Here is a 14,681-nt window from a genome sequence, read left to right as displayed (position 1 = left end):
TTGACAATTCCCAGCATGAATAAAAAGAAAAGCACGTTTTTGAATTTGCACATCGAACTCAAAAGTAATTTAAGGACCAGTCCCACATTCACAGAAGTCAATAAAGTTTTGCTGTTAACATCAATGGAAGCAAGATTAAGTCTATAGTACATAAATTGAAGTAAAATTCCAGTGGGAAATATGCATATTGCTAAGCAGCCTCTACATGCTTTCTTCACCCTTTCCAAACTTAAAAATATTTTAAGTTATGAATGGGGTTTCTTAGCTTTATGCCTGGTATTCCATACAAGTTAGTACTGAGGAGTCTATGCTACATAACTAGTACATACAGTAGATCTTTTTCATACTGTACTAGAATTATCAAGCCCTATAAACAACCTCTGAAAAGGTCCTTCTTGAGCAAATGATTATGTAGCTTATATTAAAATACACAGTGGGCCTGATTCACACCAACATTCTTCCAGTTTTACATCAGAGTTACACTGACATTAAACTGGAATAACACAATCAGGAATCAGGCCTATTTTGTCTTTTAATACAATCAGAGATTTATATGGTATATCCCAGAAGAAGAATGTGTTCATTTTGTCTCTGTTATTAACAGGGGTCTTGTCTGTTCAGGCAATTGCAGCATTGAATCAAACCAATAATAGTTGCAGTGATAATAAAATGTTTTTTATTGTCTGCGTATTCATAAGTTACATTCATTTTGAAAAAATAGTAAACTGTCTTCAGATCTACTTTATATATAAGGAATGCGCTCATCAGCAAAGTTATCCACAACCAAATGTAGAATAAACTTACTGCTATGACTTTAGCACATCAAACATTAAGGGGTAGCTTTTTCCCCTTCTCTTTCCGTGTGCTTTGGCAACTTTGGATTAAAAAGTGTTCACCATTAAAAAAAAAGGAAATATTACTGGCTTTAATTTAAATGGTATTTTATGAAAACATTCAAAATGGAGGAGGACAAAAATAAGGTTCTATGACAGATCCAATCCTTTTAAATGCCTTTTTATTTATTTAAGTCGGTGAATTGTTAGAAAAGCATATATTTTTGTACAGATCCTACCCCCGACAATCTTTTCTTACACAGTTTGAACATACTGAACACAGTTCCTTTCTATGGTCTTTTGTATTTATTTATTTATTAAGTTGTCTGCAAATGTATCCATTGCATCATACAATTTTACCTGAAGCGTTACCATAGTTAAAATAATCCAGTTAATCAGTAATTTGGTGCTGTCTTCTGGTGTGCATTCCTCTTTTTCAAATGTATTTATTGACGTAAAGGATTTACATCATATGAAATCACAGGGTTTTCATGAGTTAGACTAGCATACATATGTACAGCTTTAGGTAGAGATCTCTAAAGTAATATTTACAGTGTAAACATCAACTTTTATTATATCAGAAACAAATATATCACACTGTCACTTCACAACATATTTGTTTTGGTTTGAATACTGAAGTCATTTCTTTGAAATACTATGTGGAACTCAAAAAATAGTTTTGTTCTTGTCATAGATTTTACCAGCTCTCCTTCAAAGACTCTGAAAAACAAAAAGAATGCGTGTTTCAAAATCAATGTTACAAGTGACTGCAACATCAGATAACGTTATCTAAAATGTATACAGCCAAGACCCAAATCCTGCAAACACCAACTACAGGGTGCAAGAGTCCCTACTGGGAGTAGCAACTTTGATATCTATGGAACCCCTATTCATGGCAATAAGGACTGTGCCTGGTAGTGCGTGCTTGTAGAATCAAGCCCAACCAACAAGAATCTTGTTGAATATCAGCATACTAGGCAAGAGGGATGATACTGAAAGCAGTTGGATCCTTGGAGTGAATAAGTGCAGATTACCAAGATGACATGGCACCTGTGGATACTGATAGAATAATGGACAGCACTGACCAGATTCTCCCTCTTCAGGGAAATCTGTAGCATGGTTACAATCGCCTAATCTGGGAGGGAGGGAGGAAGGAACGAATTTAGGAATTGCCAGGATCAGATCAATGGTCTGTCTAGTCCAATATCCTGTCTCTGACTGTGGCAAGCACCAGATACTATAGAAGAAGGTGTAAGAAACCTTGCAGGAGGAAATGATGGAATAACCTTCCCACAAGGAACATTTTCTTCCTAAATCCATCATTTAGAAGTCATCTTATACCCTGAAGTGTGATCTTTTGGATCTCTGCTTATGTTTGGAAAAATGCATTTTCTTCTATTATCTGAAGGAAATGAAAAACTGAAGAAAAACATTTTCTTACTCGTATAAGGCTACAGCGTTCATCAAATGCTAGGATGGGTTAAATAATTACTTTTTATTTTTTTGTAGTCCTTTTTTTTTGCCCATTTGCATCAACATCACCACTGATATAAAAAATCCTCTAACAGAGATTAATATATTTTCAAGAATATCAGGCCTGATTCACCACTGTGTTATCACTCCAGTGTAAGGTCTGTGTAATACATTGAAATCAATGAAGTAGAGTAACACAGTTGTGAATAAGGTGCATTGTCTCCAAAGATTCTGACACAAAGCTAAATAGGAAGTATTAACACGGCTATTAAGTAGTAACTCAGACATTAAGAATATCAGAACAGAGGAAAAAAGGGTCTTTCTCCACTTGACACACAGTTTTAGATAGGAATCAGCTGCCATGTAGGTTGGGGTAGTGGTGCACATGTTTCTCATTCTCCAGTTTTAGGGGGAGCTTGGATTTCCATTAGAAAGAATGACATAAGGCAAAAAGTGGGGATGGAACTTTATTTTTTAATTAAAGAAAACCAGTGAATTTATTCTCAGAAGCCAGAATATTCTTCCTAATTAAAAATAAGTCAATTATGCTTTTTTGCCTCAGTGCCTGTGGTTTGAAACACCCAAGTGAGCTAGGTGCATTAGCAACAGTGTCAGACTGTTCATTTAATTAGGAAGTTAGAGTGAAAGTAATCATGGGGATCATTTAATTAATCTTATTAAAGAGGTCATTACACTGAGACACATTCCCTGTAGACATATAAAATATATAATGGAATGTGGCTCATGCCAGAGGGGTGCACTTTACCAAGAGGCCATCTTTTGTGCAGGATTAATATCTTAAGGGTGGGGTGACTACTGCTGAACGGGAAGGATAAAAGTAAATTTGGACCTACCAATGGGAGGCGGTTCAGCAGCTCATCTACTGTAACATCATCATAGGTTTCGGAAAAGGAGGGTTCAAGCAATTCTGCTTCATCTCGAAGGCTGGCAGGGTTTAGCTCTTCTTGGCTGTTGCAGATGAGAAACATGGATTTTGTTGCACTCAGAAAAATAAGACAGAACTAATCATAGTAACTTTCTGTTTTGTTAAACTTCATTAAACAATTTTTAAATAAGTGAAGTAGCATGTCTAGCACTTCCCTAGATATCAGCAAATTTCAAACACTGTGCATTTTCATTGTAAGAGTGTTACCTCATAGCAAGTCCTGTGCATAAGCCCTAGCTCTTCAGTTTTTCCTTTACTAGGATGTTTGTTCTAAATAAAAGCACTTTAAGAATATTTCAATAGCATTTTCCTTTATTTTAAGACTCCCAAATTCTGTGTGTTATTCTTGTTCTTTCATTCTAATTTGACTGTGAAGTGTGCTGTAAATAAATCACTAGGAGACAATGTCACTAATACTTGTCTATATATTAAGATTACATTCCAAGATCATTAATGTTCATTGTGTTTTATTTTCTTTTCTTAATACCTTCTTTTTCCAGTTAAAACTGAGTTTAAATATTTCTTCACGGCCATTTGCTTTCGAAATCGGCTGTAGTTGTCAGTAAAGACGGCATCCGAATGACGTTTGACGGGCATCTGTTCGTCCATGAGGTTGTTGCTATGTAAACACAAAAAACAGTGGAAATGACCACAAATACATTCAACTAGAAAAGATAAAGACTTTGAACTATATGCAGTAAGTTTTTCAATTGCTGACTAACTGAGTAAAAATTCATTTCCATTCAAATTTTCTTTTTACTACTTCAAAAGTCACTCTGATCAAATTGGTAAAATCCTGAAATTTTTATTCAGTCTTTACTTAGGCAGATCTCCCATTGACTTCTTCCCATCTCAGTGTAATTAGAATTCACATTGATGTCTCTAGAAGTTTTATATGAGCAAGGGCTGAGCACAGACTTTAGGATTTGGCCCATTCTGTTTTCTAATAATTAAAATCACAAGTCCTTATGTGCCAATTCTTGTAATTTAGGAAACCCTTTTAAACAAACTGAAATCATCCTGATTTACACTAGAAAGATATTTGAGCAAATTATCAAATTATATAGGCTGGCTGAAATATAAGGAACCTCTTAAAGGGCCTAGTCTTGTTCCCATTGAAATCAGTGGGAATTTTGCTTTTGACTTGAACAGGAGCAGGCTCCAAGTATTACAGTATGTTTATATATAGCTTTAAAATGTTTGCTTTGTGCAGTAGTTTAGTCAAGAGTAAACATGGGTAAATGGAGTTTACCCACTTCTCATTTGAGGAATAAGGAGCCTAGGTTAGTTTACCCACTTCTTTTTTCTTTTTCTTTTTTCTTTTTGTTTTAACCCCAGCACCACTGGCTTTAAGTAAATTTCAGAGGAAAAATAGCACTTTGGGAAAGCCAAAGTTGAAGTCAGAAGTTTCTTGCATCATAGTTTAGAGGCAGATCTTCTTCAGATGGTGTAATCTGCCATAACTCTACTGAAGGAACTACACGGTTTTGCACCAGCTGAGAATCCAGTCCTTTGTATTTAGGGACAAAGTAGACTGAGTAGAAATACGTGCACATTCAGTGCCCAATTTCTAATCACCTTCTGGGCATGTAAAATGGGCATTTATGCACCTAAGCGTAAGTTTGAATGTCAGAGTGTAGGATTTGCATGGTCTGCAAAGGGAAAAATATTACAAAATTAGCTCAATAGTTATCATATTCCAGTCTGATTTTTTTCAGAGCTGTGTTTAGTGTGTGACTCCTCTCAGGTGTTCTCTATATGTTATATATAACTCAAAAAGTCACTTTTGAACAAATATTACAATACATATAATACAAATAAATAATAATGTATTAATGTTAATTAATTATATTTAATGACTTAGTTCTTATATCTGAACTAATTTTTTTAAAGGATGGGAAATATCATTGTTCCCAATTATAGAAGGGGAAACTTATGCACAGAATGGTTAGTGAAGCAAGCTAAATAAAAGCTCTATGTAAGTGTAACCTCACCTAACCCGTTTTCCAATAAGTGATTCCAGATATCTCCTTGCAGAAAGCTGACCCAGAAGTTTGCTGTAGCCACTGGTGAAAAGTCCATCAGCATGTCTTGCATTCCTAATATGATGAAAAAATAACTCCACAATAAAATCTGGGCTCCATATATTACAAGTATATACAGTTTTTATTTTCAATTTCATAAGCACTTCTTTTGAAAATTATTATTATTGCTTTGATTTATTAAACAAAACTATTTTAAAAAACATTTCCAAATGATTTATTATTACTTTTCAGCCCTTTCAGTGCCCATTCTATAATGACAATGAACTCCACAAAACTTTGGCAAACAAACATACATTCTATGCTCCCTTTTAATACTCAATTTTTCCTCTCAAATGTCTTAAGCAGTTTGAAAAATTCATTGAAATAAATGCAGGAAAAGCACTTTCTACCTTGGTATCATTCAAGCAATGCATCAAAACTTATCCAGTATTTATGGCAACAAAAATTCTCACCTATCTATAGCTCTGGACATGTCAAAATAGAATTTGTCATTTTCTGGTAGTGCATTTGGCAAAATGTCAGTTTCAAGTTTTAATGAACCCTGGGCTTGATCAGGTTCACTTGCTCCGTCAAATGGCATTCTGTTTCCCAACCTACTGGAGAAGAAAATCTCGTAAAGTATTGCAAAATGAGGTTATTTAATACTGTCTCTTTCAATGCAATTTGCATGCAGTCTAATGTGTCAAACAATATACATGTGTCTAATGCTCAAGACATTTTAAAGCAAACTGGATAAAGCACAAGAAAATACTCTGCAAGTAATAATCCTTCATTGGCAAGATGATAGAGTACCTGGTGTAATAGATTTTCTCCATCTTTAACCATATATTTATATGAATCTTCATATTGGGTCAGCATTCACATTTTTATAATGTTATCATTGCAAATAATTGACTTAAGGGAATACCATGCAATCCATGGTCATTATAATTACTTGCAAATGGCAATTGTAAAATTTTTAATGGCAACATTGCAATATACAGGAATATGTATATGATATAAATTATGGATTAAATTCTCTTCTGTGTAAAGGGCCAGAAGATCTATGTGCCACTTAAGTTCCAGTTAAGACCTTAAAATGGTGCGTAAGTGGAACTAATTGGTTCTTAGGCCTTTGTGCAGATTCTCTGAAGAGGGATTAATTTTACCATATAAGATATAAACAGATAGCCATATACTGATTTTTATTCTCTTTTAAGACTGATTTACTATTAACTCATCAGAATACCTCACTGCTAATAATTAATGTGTTTTCATCATAACCACAATTCTGTTCAAGTAGTGTTAATATCCCAAACATTGAATGATAAACTTTTTGTTAGTTTATGTGTTAATATTGCCCACTCCCACAATTTGATGCATGATCTCATGTATTATTAAGGATAACATGACTATGTTGCAGTGGTATGGCCTCAGACATTGCTTCTGGTCACTGTTGTATTCTATGGAAAATGATAGCTTCCTGTCAGAGTGGTAGATACAACATGTGATGATGTGCCAAATCACACACTGAGGCTCGGAAGAGATTTTATGTTAACATTGTAGGCATACACTCCCTGTGGACAAATTATACCTATTGGAGTAAGACCTGCAGGATTTCGCTCTTATGAGTATTCCTTCAGCTACAGATGTTTTATGAAACAAGTACAATTACTGTTGTGTGAAATAAACCAACCCAAGTGGCAAACTTTAAAATTATATAACTACAGTTATATTCATTTGTTGTTTTCAGCATGTACATTTGTTTCAGCTTAATACTGAAAAATACACTGTAACATTTGACTTTACCTTCTCTAAACAACAACAAAAATTCAAAATATCAAACTACAATGTGTTCTTTACACCAAAGCTATGCATAGATATAGGCAAGTCACTTTCTCACAATCTACTGTAATACAGTCTACAGCCATAATTTGAGGCACAGTCCAGCTATAATGGTAGAGCTGAGGTGAAATGTACGTTTTGCCATAAGAAGAGCTGATACTTGCTATTTGTGATAGGCCAAGGCAACCCCAGAAACACAATTCAGCATGTTTTCTTTACTATTTGTCATATTCTTCATGGAAGCAATAATCATTACTAAAGGGCTATTAGAGTGGAAATGGTACTTAGGACCTTTAAAATAAGAAGTCATTTAATTTCTATCCACCAGTGATGCTGGCACTGGCTGAATGAAAGGATCACATCACTTCCTGGTGTTCTTCGGGAACAGATGGAGAAGGAAGCACCACTTCTTAAAACCTTTTATCGTTTACATTATTTACAGAGAGGGGAGGTAGACCAGCCCATACCATCCATGCTACTGCCAAAAGGGGTCATCTTCACTGACGCTATTGCAAAGATCACCAGCGTACCCAATAATTATTAGTCCCTTCCTGTAATGTTGATGTGAGAATGTAATAGATGAGCCTTTCAACCACATTTGCTAAAGAGAAGGGTCTTGTATTCAAGCCTTGGATTAGAGTTTCCAAGATAACAAGTACACTAGGACGCTGCTGATGCTAACTAACTCGACCGTTTGCTGCAATATCGCCTTTCGCAGGCCGTGTTGTGTCGTTAGCGAGCAGTGGGGTGCTTTAGCTAGAGGTAGCATGAATTGGAACAGCACTTACCTCACAGCTGAGTATGTCCCCAAAGGCGGTAATGCCAGTAGTGGCGAGCAGAGAACACTGAAGAGTGTGAAGGACAGAAGAAGCTGGGAGCTGCTTCTATGTTCCATCATGCTGGACCTGAGTTAATGAATAGGAGACAATAATTACCTCCTATCGGCACTGGTTTCCGACTGTATATACAGAGGGCCAATTCTAAGATGCTTTTGTTGCTGTATGAAGGAAAGGGGGCGGAAGGTTTCGGATCCCACGTGGAAAAGCAAGGATCCCTGCTGCGGGCTACACCTCATCCCTCAAATATGGCATGCCAGGGTACGGCTGTTTAAAATTTGCTGCGAGCTATATCTTTTGCTTTTGCTTTAGAAGTCAGGGGCACTCGCTGGGTAAGACGGATCTGGCGGACAATACACTTATTTTTTCTAAATCACCTGGAAGGGAACTATTTCTTCTGGTTTGTAAGTCCTAGTATCTGATGACGGCCAAAGGCAGGGAGAGGGTGAAGGGGAGAAGTTCTATCCGAAACGTAAACCTCCTTGAAACTCAGACATTAGAGTAATAGAAACCCGTTTGAATTTGAAGAATGAAGTAATAATGTGAGTTAGCACTGTGCATCCTCTACGTTTGTGCTCCGCTGGGGAAGCCACGTACGCTTACTTCTCTTCAATTGTTTAATAACTTAAATCTGGTCAAACAGTTAAAGAATGAGTAGCAGATGGTTCTCATGCTGCGCTGTACAATACTGCCGTAGAAAGCCGAGCTGCACTTTGTTTCAAGCAACCAAAAGGCACGAGCAGGCAGTGGGGAATTTGAGTTGAACATTGTAAACATTAATGTTCATGTTCACTCAAAGCCAGTCTGCATCCTTCTGAGCTCGGAACAGAGACTTTAAGTGGAAACTTTTTGTAGCGTATCAACACCTCTTCTAGTCCCCCTCCTCCCCGCGCCCCCCGCAGGAAAGAAGAGTGCAGGAAAAGCGAGAAAAGAAAGATCAGCTTGATTTGATTAATTCGGTGAATCTAAATTGAGGATATACAATAATAAAAGCGCTAAGAGGGAACCCAAGTAACCAGCGCGTGATAACTGTACACGAGGGAGAAATCGGCACTCAAGGGCAGCTAACATGCAGCAGTAAGGAGAAGTAAAAAGGAAGGGGCAAAGCAAAGACGCCCTAAATTGGTTAATCTGAGCTAAAGTCCATAGGAATTGATCAAGGATTAAGAAGGAGAAGGTAGAGTCAGAGAAGGCAAGACTGTTCTATACATTCCCATTTGCTGGCTGGTCAGCAACTTTTTAGCGTTAAGCCTGTTTGCACTGCTCTTATAATCGAGGGGGGGGGGTCCTCTTTTCTCTCTACTCGCTAGGAAGCTCCAGTGGGTTTATTTATTGAGCCCAGGCCTAGCTGGCGGTACTCACGAGGCAGGGAGACGGTGCTTTCTCCTGGGAAGTTCGCCCGGCGCCGGGAGTTCTCCGAGGTGCTGAATTCCTCGGCGGCTCGCCCCGCACTCTGTCCCGGGGACCGAGGGCGAACGTGCAGGGGTTGGGTCCGTGTCTGCTGTTTCGGTGGTGTTCCCCAGCCCTCCTCCTTAGGCTGATGCCGTCTCTCCCCTTCAGTAACACTCTGCTCAGCCCTCCAAGCCGCCTGGTTTTATAGGGTGTAGCCATAGGACCACGTTTCTGCTTCAGAAAAAGCAATCACGTTACTTGGGAGACGTCACTATTCCCAAGGGGGTGACTGGAAGTCCGTGATCGCTTTGCTCAGGATGCTCTGAGCCGGGGAAGAAGTTCATATTTAATTCATGAGCAGCCGCGTACCCTGTTTTTATTGATGTATATTAATGGATGGCTTAGCCAGTGAGTAAGACTTGGCTGACAACATAATTCAGCCTCAAACAGCAGAGCAGAGTTGGGCAGGTCCCGGGTTGCAGCCCAGAGCCCTGTTGCACGTTTAGCCTGTGGGTGATTACCCGGGACCGGTGAGCAGCCTGGCTCTCCTTCTGTACATTAAAGACACCGAGGGATGGGGCAGAGCGGGCAGACATGTGGGCAGCAGCCAAATGTATGGCCAAGCACGAGTTCCGGACAGAGCTTCCCTCTGGGACGGTCGCACCGACCTCCGCAGCCTCCCATTAACTCCCAGAAAAGTGTTGGTGTCTTGTAAACTGTTAAGTGTCCCGCTGAGGTTGTGTAGAAGGAGGCGTGTGTTAAAGTACACGGCATTCGGGGGGCTGCTTCCACCTTTTGATCTGGGTTTTGTTTTTCTTTTAACATCTTTGGTTTTCTGCGTGTATGTTACAATTCTCCAGGCACGCTTTACTTACGAAGTGTAAGGACCCTGCCCAGCTCCCGCTCTCTGCAGACACACAGCTGCGCTACAGATACACCCTAGCTGCTCCCTAGGAGTGTTATCTGCCGTCCTCGGGGACCAGCGATGAAATATCACCATACTTGACACAGTTAGAAAGCTTTATACCGGGAGCGAGCTTTCCCGTGTAACCTGTAAAGCAGAGATTTGGAGCAGAATAGCTGGATTAGAAGGGGTGTCTTTTTTAACTCTCTATTTGCCGACAGATATGATTTTTATGAATTAAGTTACTATTCTGTGGTTTCTCGCTTAAAGCATATTTGCTCACTCAGATTATTCGGGGAATCAAAAGAAGCAGCAGGTGCTTGTAAACGTTGACCGAAACCAAAGACTGGAAGACGCTAGGCTCCCCGAATAGGGGAGAGGTGAAGCCCTGAAACTGAGCAATCGAATGGAAAGGGGACATGCGCTTGGAAGGAGAGCCCGTTCTTGCTCCGCATTTGAATCGTGCCCCGAGCAGCAGAGGGGGACTCAGTACCGCGGCATGTGGCGAGTCGATTCGTTTTACTACAGCACCCATTTTTTCCCTGAGCAGTTGTTTTGCGGGGAAGCGGATTGGAAGGCATGTGGCCATGAAACACGGGTTCCGGCCTAGCGCTCGTCTGGCTTCTACAGCCTAGGTAGTTTTCGTACATTCCTCTTTTGTTTGCCGAATTTCCTTTTGTATCTAAAACTCCTACGTCAAAAGAGCCTCGTCAAGGAATCATTTCGGTAAAGGGTCACTATCCGGTTCTGCTCTAGCTTTCTTGTGTATGTGATGTACACCTAGTCCTCCTAACCCAAGATAGCCGGCGTCCAGAAGCAGCGCAGACGATTTCACCATTTCCTCCGACTTATCATGTGGTTTCCGGGCTAGTTTTCCGTGTTAGTCTCTAAGGTGCCACAAGTCCTCCTTCTCTCTTTGCGTGCTTCTCTGTTTCATGTATTCGTAAGGTCAGACAGGCTCGACAGTGAATATTCTGCGAGCCCTAATCGCATTTTCTAATTCGGTTACATAACAATTAAGCGAATTAAACGCAAAAATGCCTGGAAATTTGTTTCTCGGATGTCAGCTGTGACTCAAACCAGAGTTCCTGCAATGGCCTAATTCCAGGAAATTTTCCCTTGTTACTTCATAACTGGAGGTCGAATAAGCAGTTCTGTTCTGGAATGGCATGATGAGCATTAATAGCTCTTCTTCACCTAACTCCTGGGGAAGTTTTTCCTCTTAAAGGCTCTATTTGGAGTTTACAAGCTGTTGCACTGTAGGCTAGTGATGAACAGAGGCTTAAATAAAGTGCTTCAAACGATTGACATTTTTGACATTTTTGAGAGTTCAGGTAGAGGAGGGGACCTGTGGACGAACACAGGGTAAAAGTTTAAAGGAGGATGCTCCTAACTTTGAAAGAGGAGTTTATCTATGACTTTGGCAACCTTAGGCTGTGAGTTTATTTTGTAAACGCACACGTAGAACTGAAGCTGCGCCTGCAAAGGTTACTACTGGGCAGGTTCTTTGTCCGGCCAATTCCCTGGAAAAGTTTTACAACAATCAGCTGGCGAAAGCGTGCAGCTGTGAGTTTCAAGAAAACGCGAAACCTCAAGATCTACATGTGGCGAGAGCGCCACCTACACGCTAAAGCGCTGACATTCTCGGCGTGTGGTGGCTTGGCATAAAAGGAGTTCCCCTGCGGTTAGCCTAATAAACTGAGCACAGGAGTGAATGTCAAATATAGATATTCTTGGTCGATGTGGGAAAAATCAGCTACCTCCCGATATAGGAAGGAGGTAGAACTCCCTGTTTTGCCACGATCTTGTTGCTAATTTCACAAGGCATGTATGTGGCTAGTAGAGAATTGGACTGGACAAAGCCATAACAAATGTTTTGTGGAGTGCAATTCTGCAGGGATGAGGTTACACAGCCGGCCCTATCTAGATGTGACATCGTTCCTGAAAGAGCAGTCTATCTTATATAGCTCCCATTGCCACGGTACCTGAGCAGCTCCAAACCCCCTGGAAGGTAGGGCATTATCCCCATTACACAAATAAGAAACAAAGGCCCAGAAAGACTGAGTGACTTGCCCAAGGTCATAGATGAAGTCAATGGCAGAGCTGGGAACTGAACCTACGTCTCTTAGCCCTGGTCTACACTAGGACTTTAGGTCGAATTTAGCAGCGTTAAATCGATTTAAACCTGCACCCGTCCACACAATGAAGCCCTTTATTTCGACTTAAAGGGCTCTTAAAATCGATTTCCTTACTCCACCCCTGACAAGTGGATTAGCGCTTAAATCGACGTTGCCGGCTCGAATTTGGGGTACTGTGGACACAATTCGATGGTATTGGCCTCCGGGAGCTATCCCAGAGTGCTCCATTCTGACCGCTCTGGACAGCGCTCTCAACTCAGATGCACTGGCCAGGTAGACAGGAAAAGAACCGCGAACTTTTGAATCTCATTTCCTGTTTGGCCAGCGTGGCAAGCTGCAGGTGACCATGCAGAGCTCATCAGCAGAGGTGACCATGATGGAGTCCCAGAATCGCAAAAGAGCTCCAGCATGGACTGAACGGGAGGTACGGGATCTGATCGCTGTTTGGGGAGAGGAATCCGTGCTATCAGAACTCCGTTCCAGTTTTCAAAATGCCAAAACCTTTCTGAAAATCTCCCAGGGCATGAAGGACAGAGGCCATAACAGGGACCCGAAGCAGTGCCGCGTGAAACTGAAGGAGCTGAGGCAAGCCTACCAGAAAACCAGAGAGGCGAACAGCCGCTCTGGGTCAGAGCCCCAAACATGCCGCTTCTATGATGAGCTGCATGCCATTTTAGGGGGTTCAGCCACCACTACCCCAGCCGTGTTGTTTGACTCCTTTAATGGAGATGGAGGCAATACAGAAGTAGGTTTTGGGGACGAAGAAGATGATGATGAGGAGGTTGTAGATAGCTCACAGCAAGCAAGCGGAGAAACCGGTTTTCCCGGCAGCCAGGAACTGTTTCTCACCCTAGACCTGGAGCCAGTACCCCCCGAACCCACCCAAGGCTGCCTCCTGGACTCAGCAGGCAGAGAAGGGACCTCTGGTGAGTGTACCTTTTAAAATGCTATACATGGTTTAAAAGCAAGCATGTGAAAGGATTACTTTGCCCTGGCATTTGCGGTTCTGCCTTTGCAAAAGGTTTCTGGGGAGGGCAGCCTTATTTCGTCCTTCATGGTAGGACACTTTACCACTCCAGGCCAGCAACACGTACTGGGGAATCACTGTAGAACAAAGCATTGCAGTGTATGTTTGCTGGCATTCAACCAAAATCACGCGGTGGGAGGAGGCAAAATGCGACCTTGTAACGAAAGCACATGTGCTATGTATGTAATGTTAACAGCAAGGTTTACCCTGAAAGAGTGTAGCCACTGTTTTATAAAATGTGTCTTTTTAAATACCGCTGTCCCTTTTTTTTCCTCCACCAGCTGCATGTGTTTCAATGATCACAGGATCTTCTCCTTCCCAGAGGCTAGTGAAGCTTAGAAAGAAAAAAAAACGCACTCGCGATGAAATGTTCTCCGAGCTCATGCTGTCCTCCCACACTGACAGAGCACAGACGAATGCGTGGAGGCAAATAATGTCAGAGTGCAGGAAAGCACAAAATGACCGGGAGGAGAGGTGGAGGGCTGAAGAGAGTAAGTGGCGGGCTGAAGAGAGTAAGTGGCGGGCTGAAGACAGGGCTGAAGCTCAAAGGTGGCGGCAGCGTGATGAGAGGAGGCAGGATTCAATGCTGAGGCTGCTGCAGGACCAAACCAGTATGCTCCAGTGTATGGTTGAGCTGCAGCAAAGGCAGCTGGAGCACAGACTGCCACTGCAGCCCCTCTGTAACCAACCGCTCTCCTCCCCAAGTTCCATAGCCTCCACACCCAGACGCCCAAGAACGCGGTGGGGAGGCCTCCGGCCAACCAGCCACTCCCCCACAGAGGATTGCCCAAAAAAAAGAAGGCTGTCATTCAATAAATTTTAAAGTGCTGTGCTTAAAGTGCTGTGTGGCATTTTCCTTCCCTCCTCCACCACCCCTCCTGGGATACCTTGGTAGTCATCCCCCTATTTGTGTGATGAATGAATAACGAATGCATGACTGTGAAGCAGCAATGACTTTATTGGCTCTGCAAGCAATGATTAAAGGGAGGAGGGGAGGGTGGTTAGCTTACAGGGAAGTAGAGTGAACCAAGGGGTGGGGGGGTTCATCAAGGAGAAACAAACAGAACTTTCACACCGTAGCCTGGCCAGTCATAAAACTGTTTTTCAAAGCTTCTCTGATGCGTACCGCGCCCTCCTGTGCTCTTCTAACCGCCCTGGTGTCTGGCTGCGCGTAACCAGCAGCTAGGCGATTTGCCTCAACCTCCCACCCCGCCATAAACGTCTCCCCCTTACTCTCACAGATATTGTGGAGCACACAGCAAG

General features: G+C 41.5%; 1 protein-coding gene across 2 annotated transcripts; it reads right to left on the bottom strand.

The window, feature by feature from the left end:
• Window positions 1–653: 653 nt before the first annotated feature.
• On the bottom strand, window positions 654–9,578 carry VIP (vasoactive intestinal peptide). Of its 2 annotated transcripts, none has more exons than XM_048846287.2 (7): window positions 9,320–9,578; window positions 7,910–8,026; window positions 5,750–5,890; window positions 5,247–5,351; window positions 3,740–3,871; window positions 3,161–3,275; window positions 654–1,553 (listed from the first exon to the last, which is right to left on the bottom strand). In XM_048846287.2, exons 2-7 carry the CDS (start codon window positions 8,017–8,019, stop codon window positions 1,545–1,547), a joined length of 612 nt encoding a protein of 203 aa, XP_048702244.2. In that variant the 5' UTR covers window positions 8,020–8,026; window positions 9,320–9,578; the 3' UTR covers window positions 654–1,544. The 2 variants fall into 2 exon arrangements, with proteins under 2 accessions (XP_048702244.2, XP_048702243.2); XM_048846286.2 differs by having other exon boundaries at window positions 5,750–5,893; window positions 9,320–9,577.
• Between the last annotated feature and the right edge of the window lie 5,103 nt (window positions 9,579–14,681).

This window comes from Caretta caretta, chromosome 3 (assembly GCF_965140235.1).
Source record: "Caretta caretta isolate rCarCar2 chromosome 3, rCarCar1.hap1, whole genome shotgun sequence".
NCBI lineage: Eukaryota > Metazoa > Chordata > Testudines > Cheloniidae > Caretta > Caretta caretta.
This window is presented reverse-complemented; position numbering and strand designations above follow the sequence as displayed.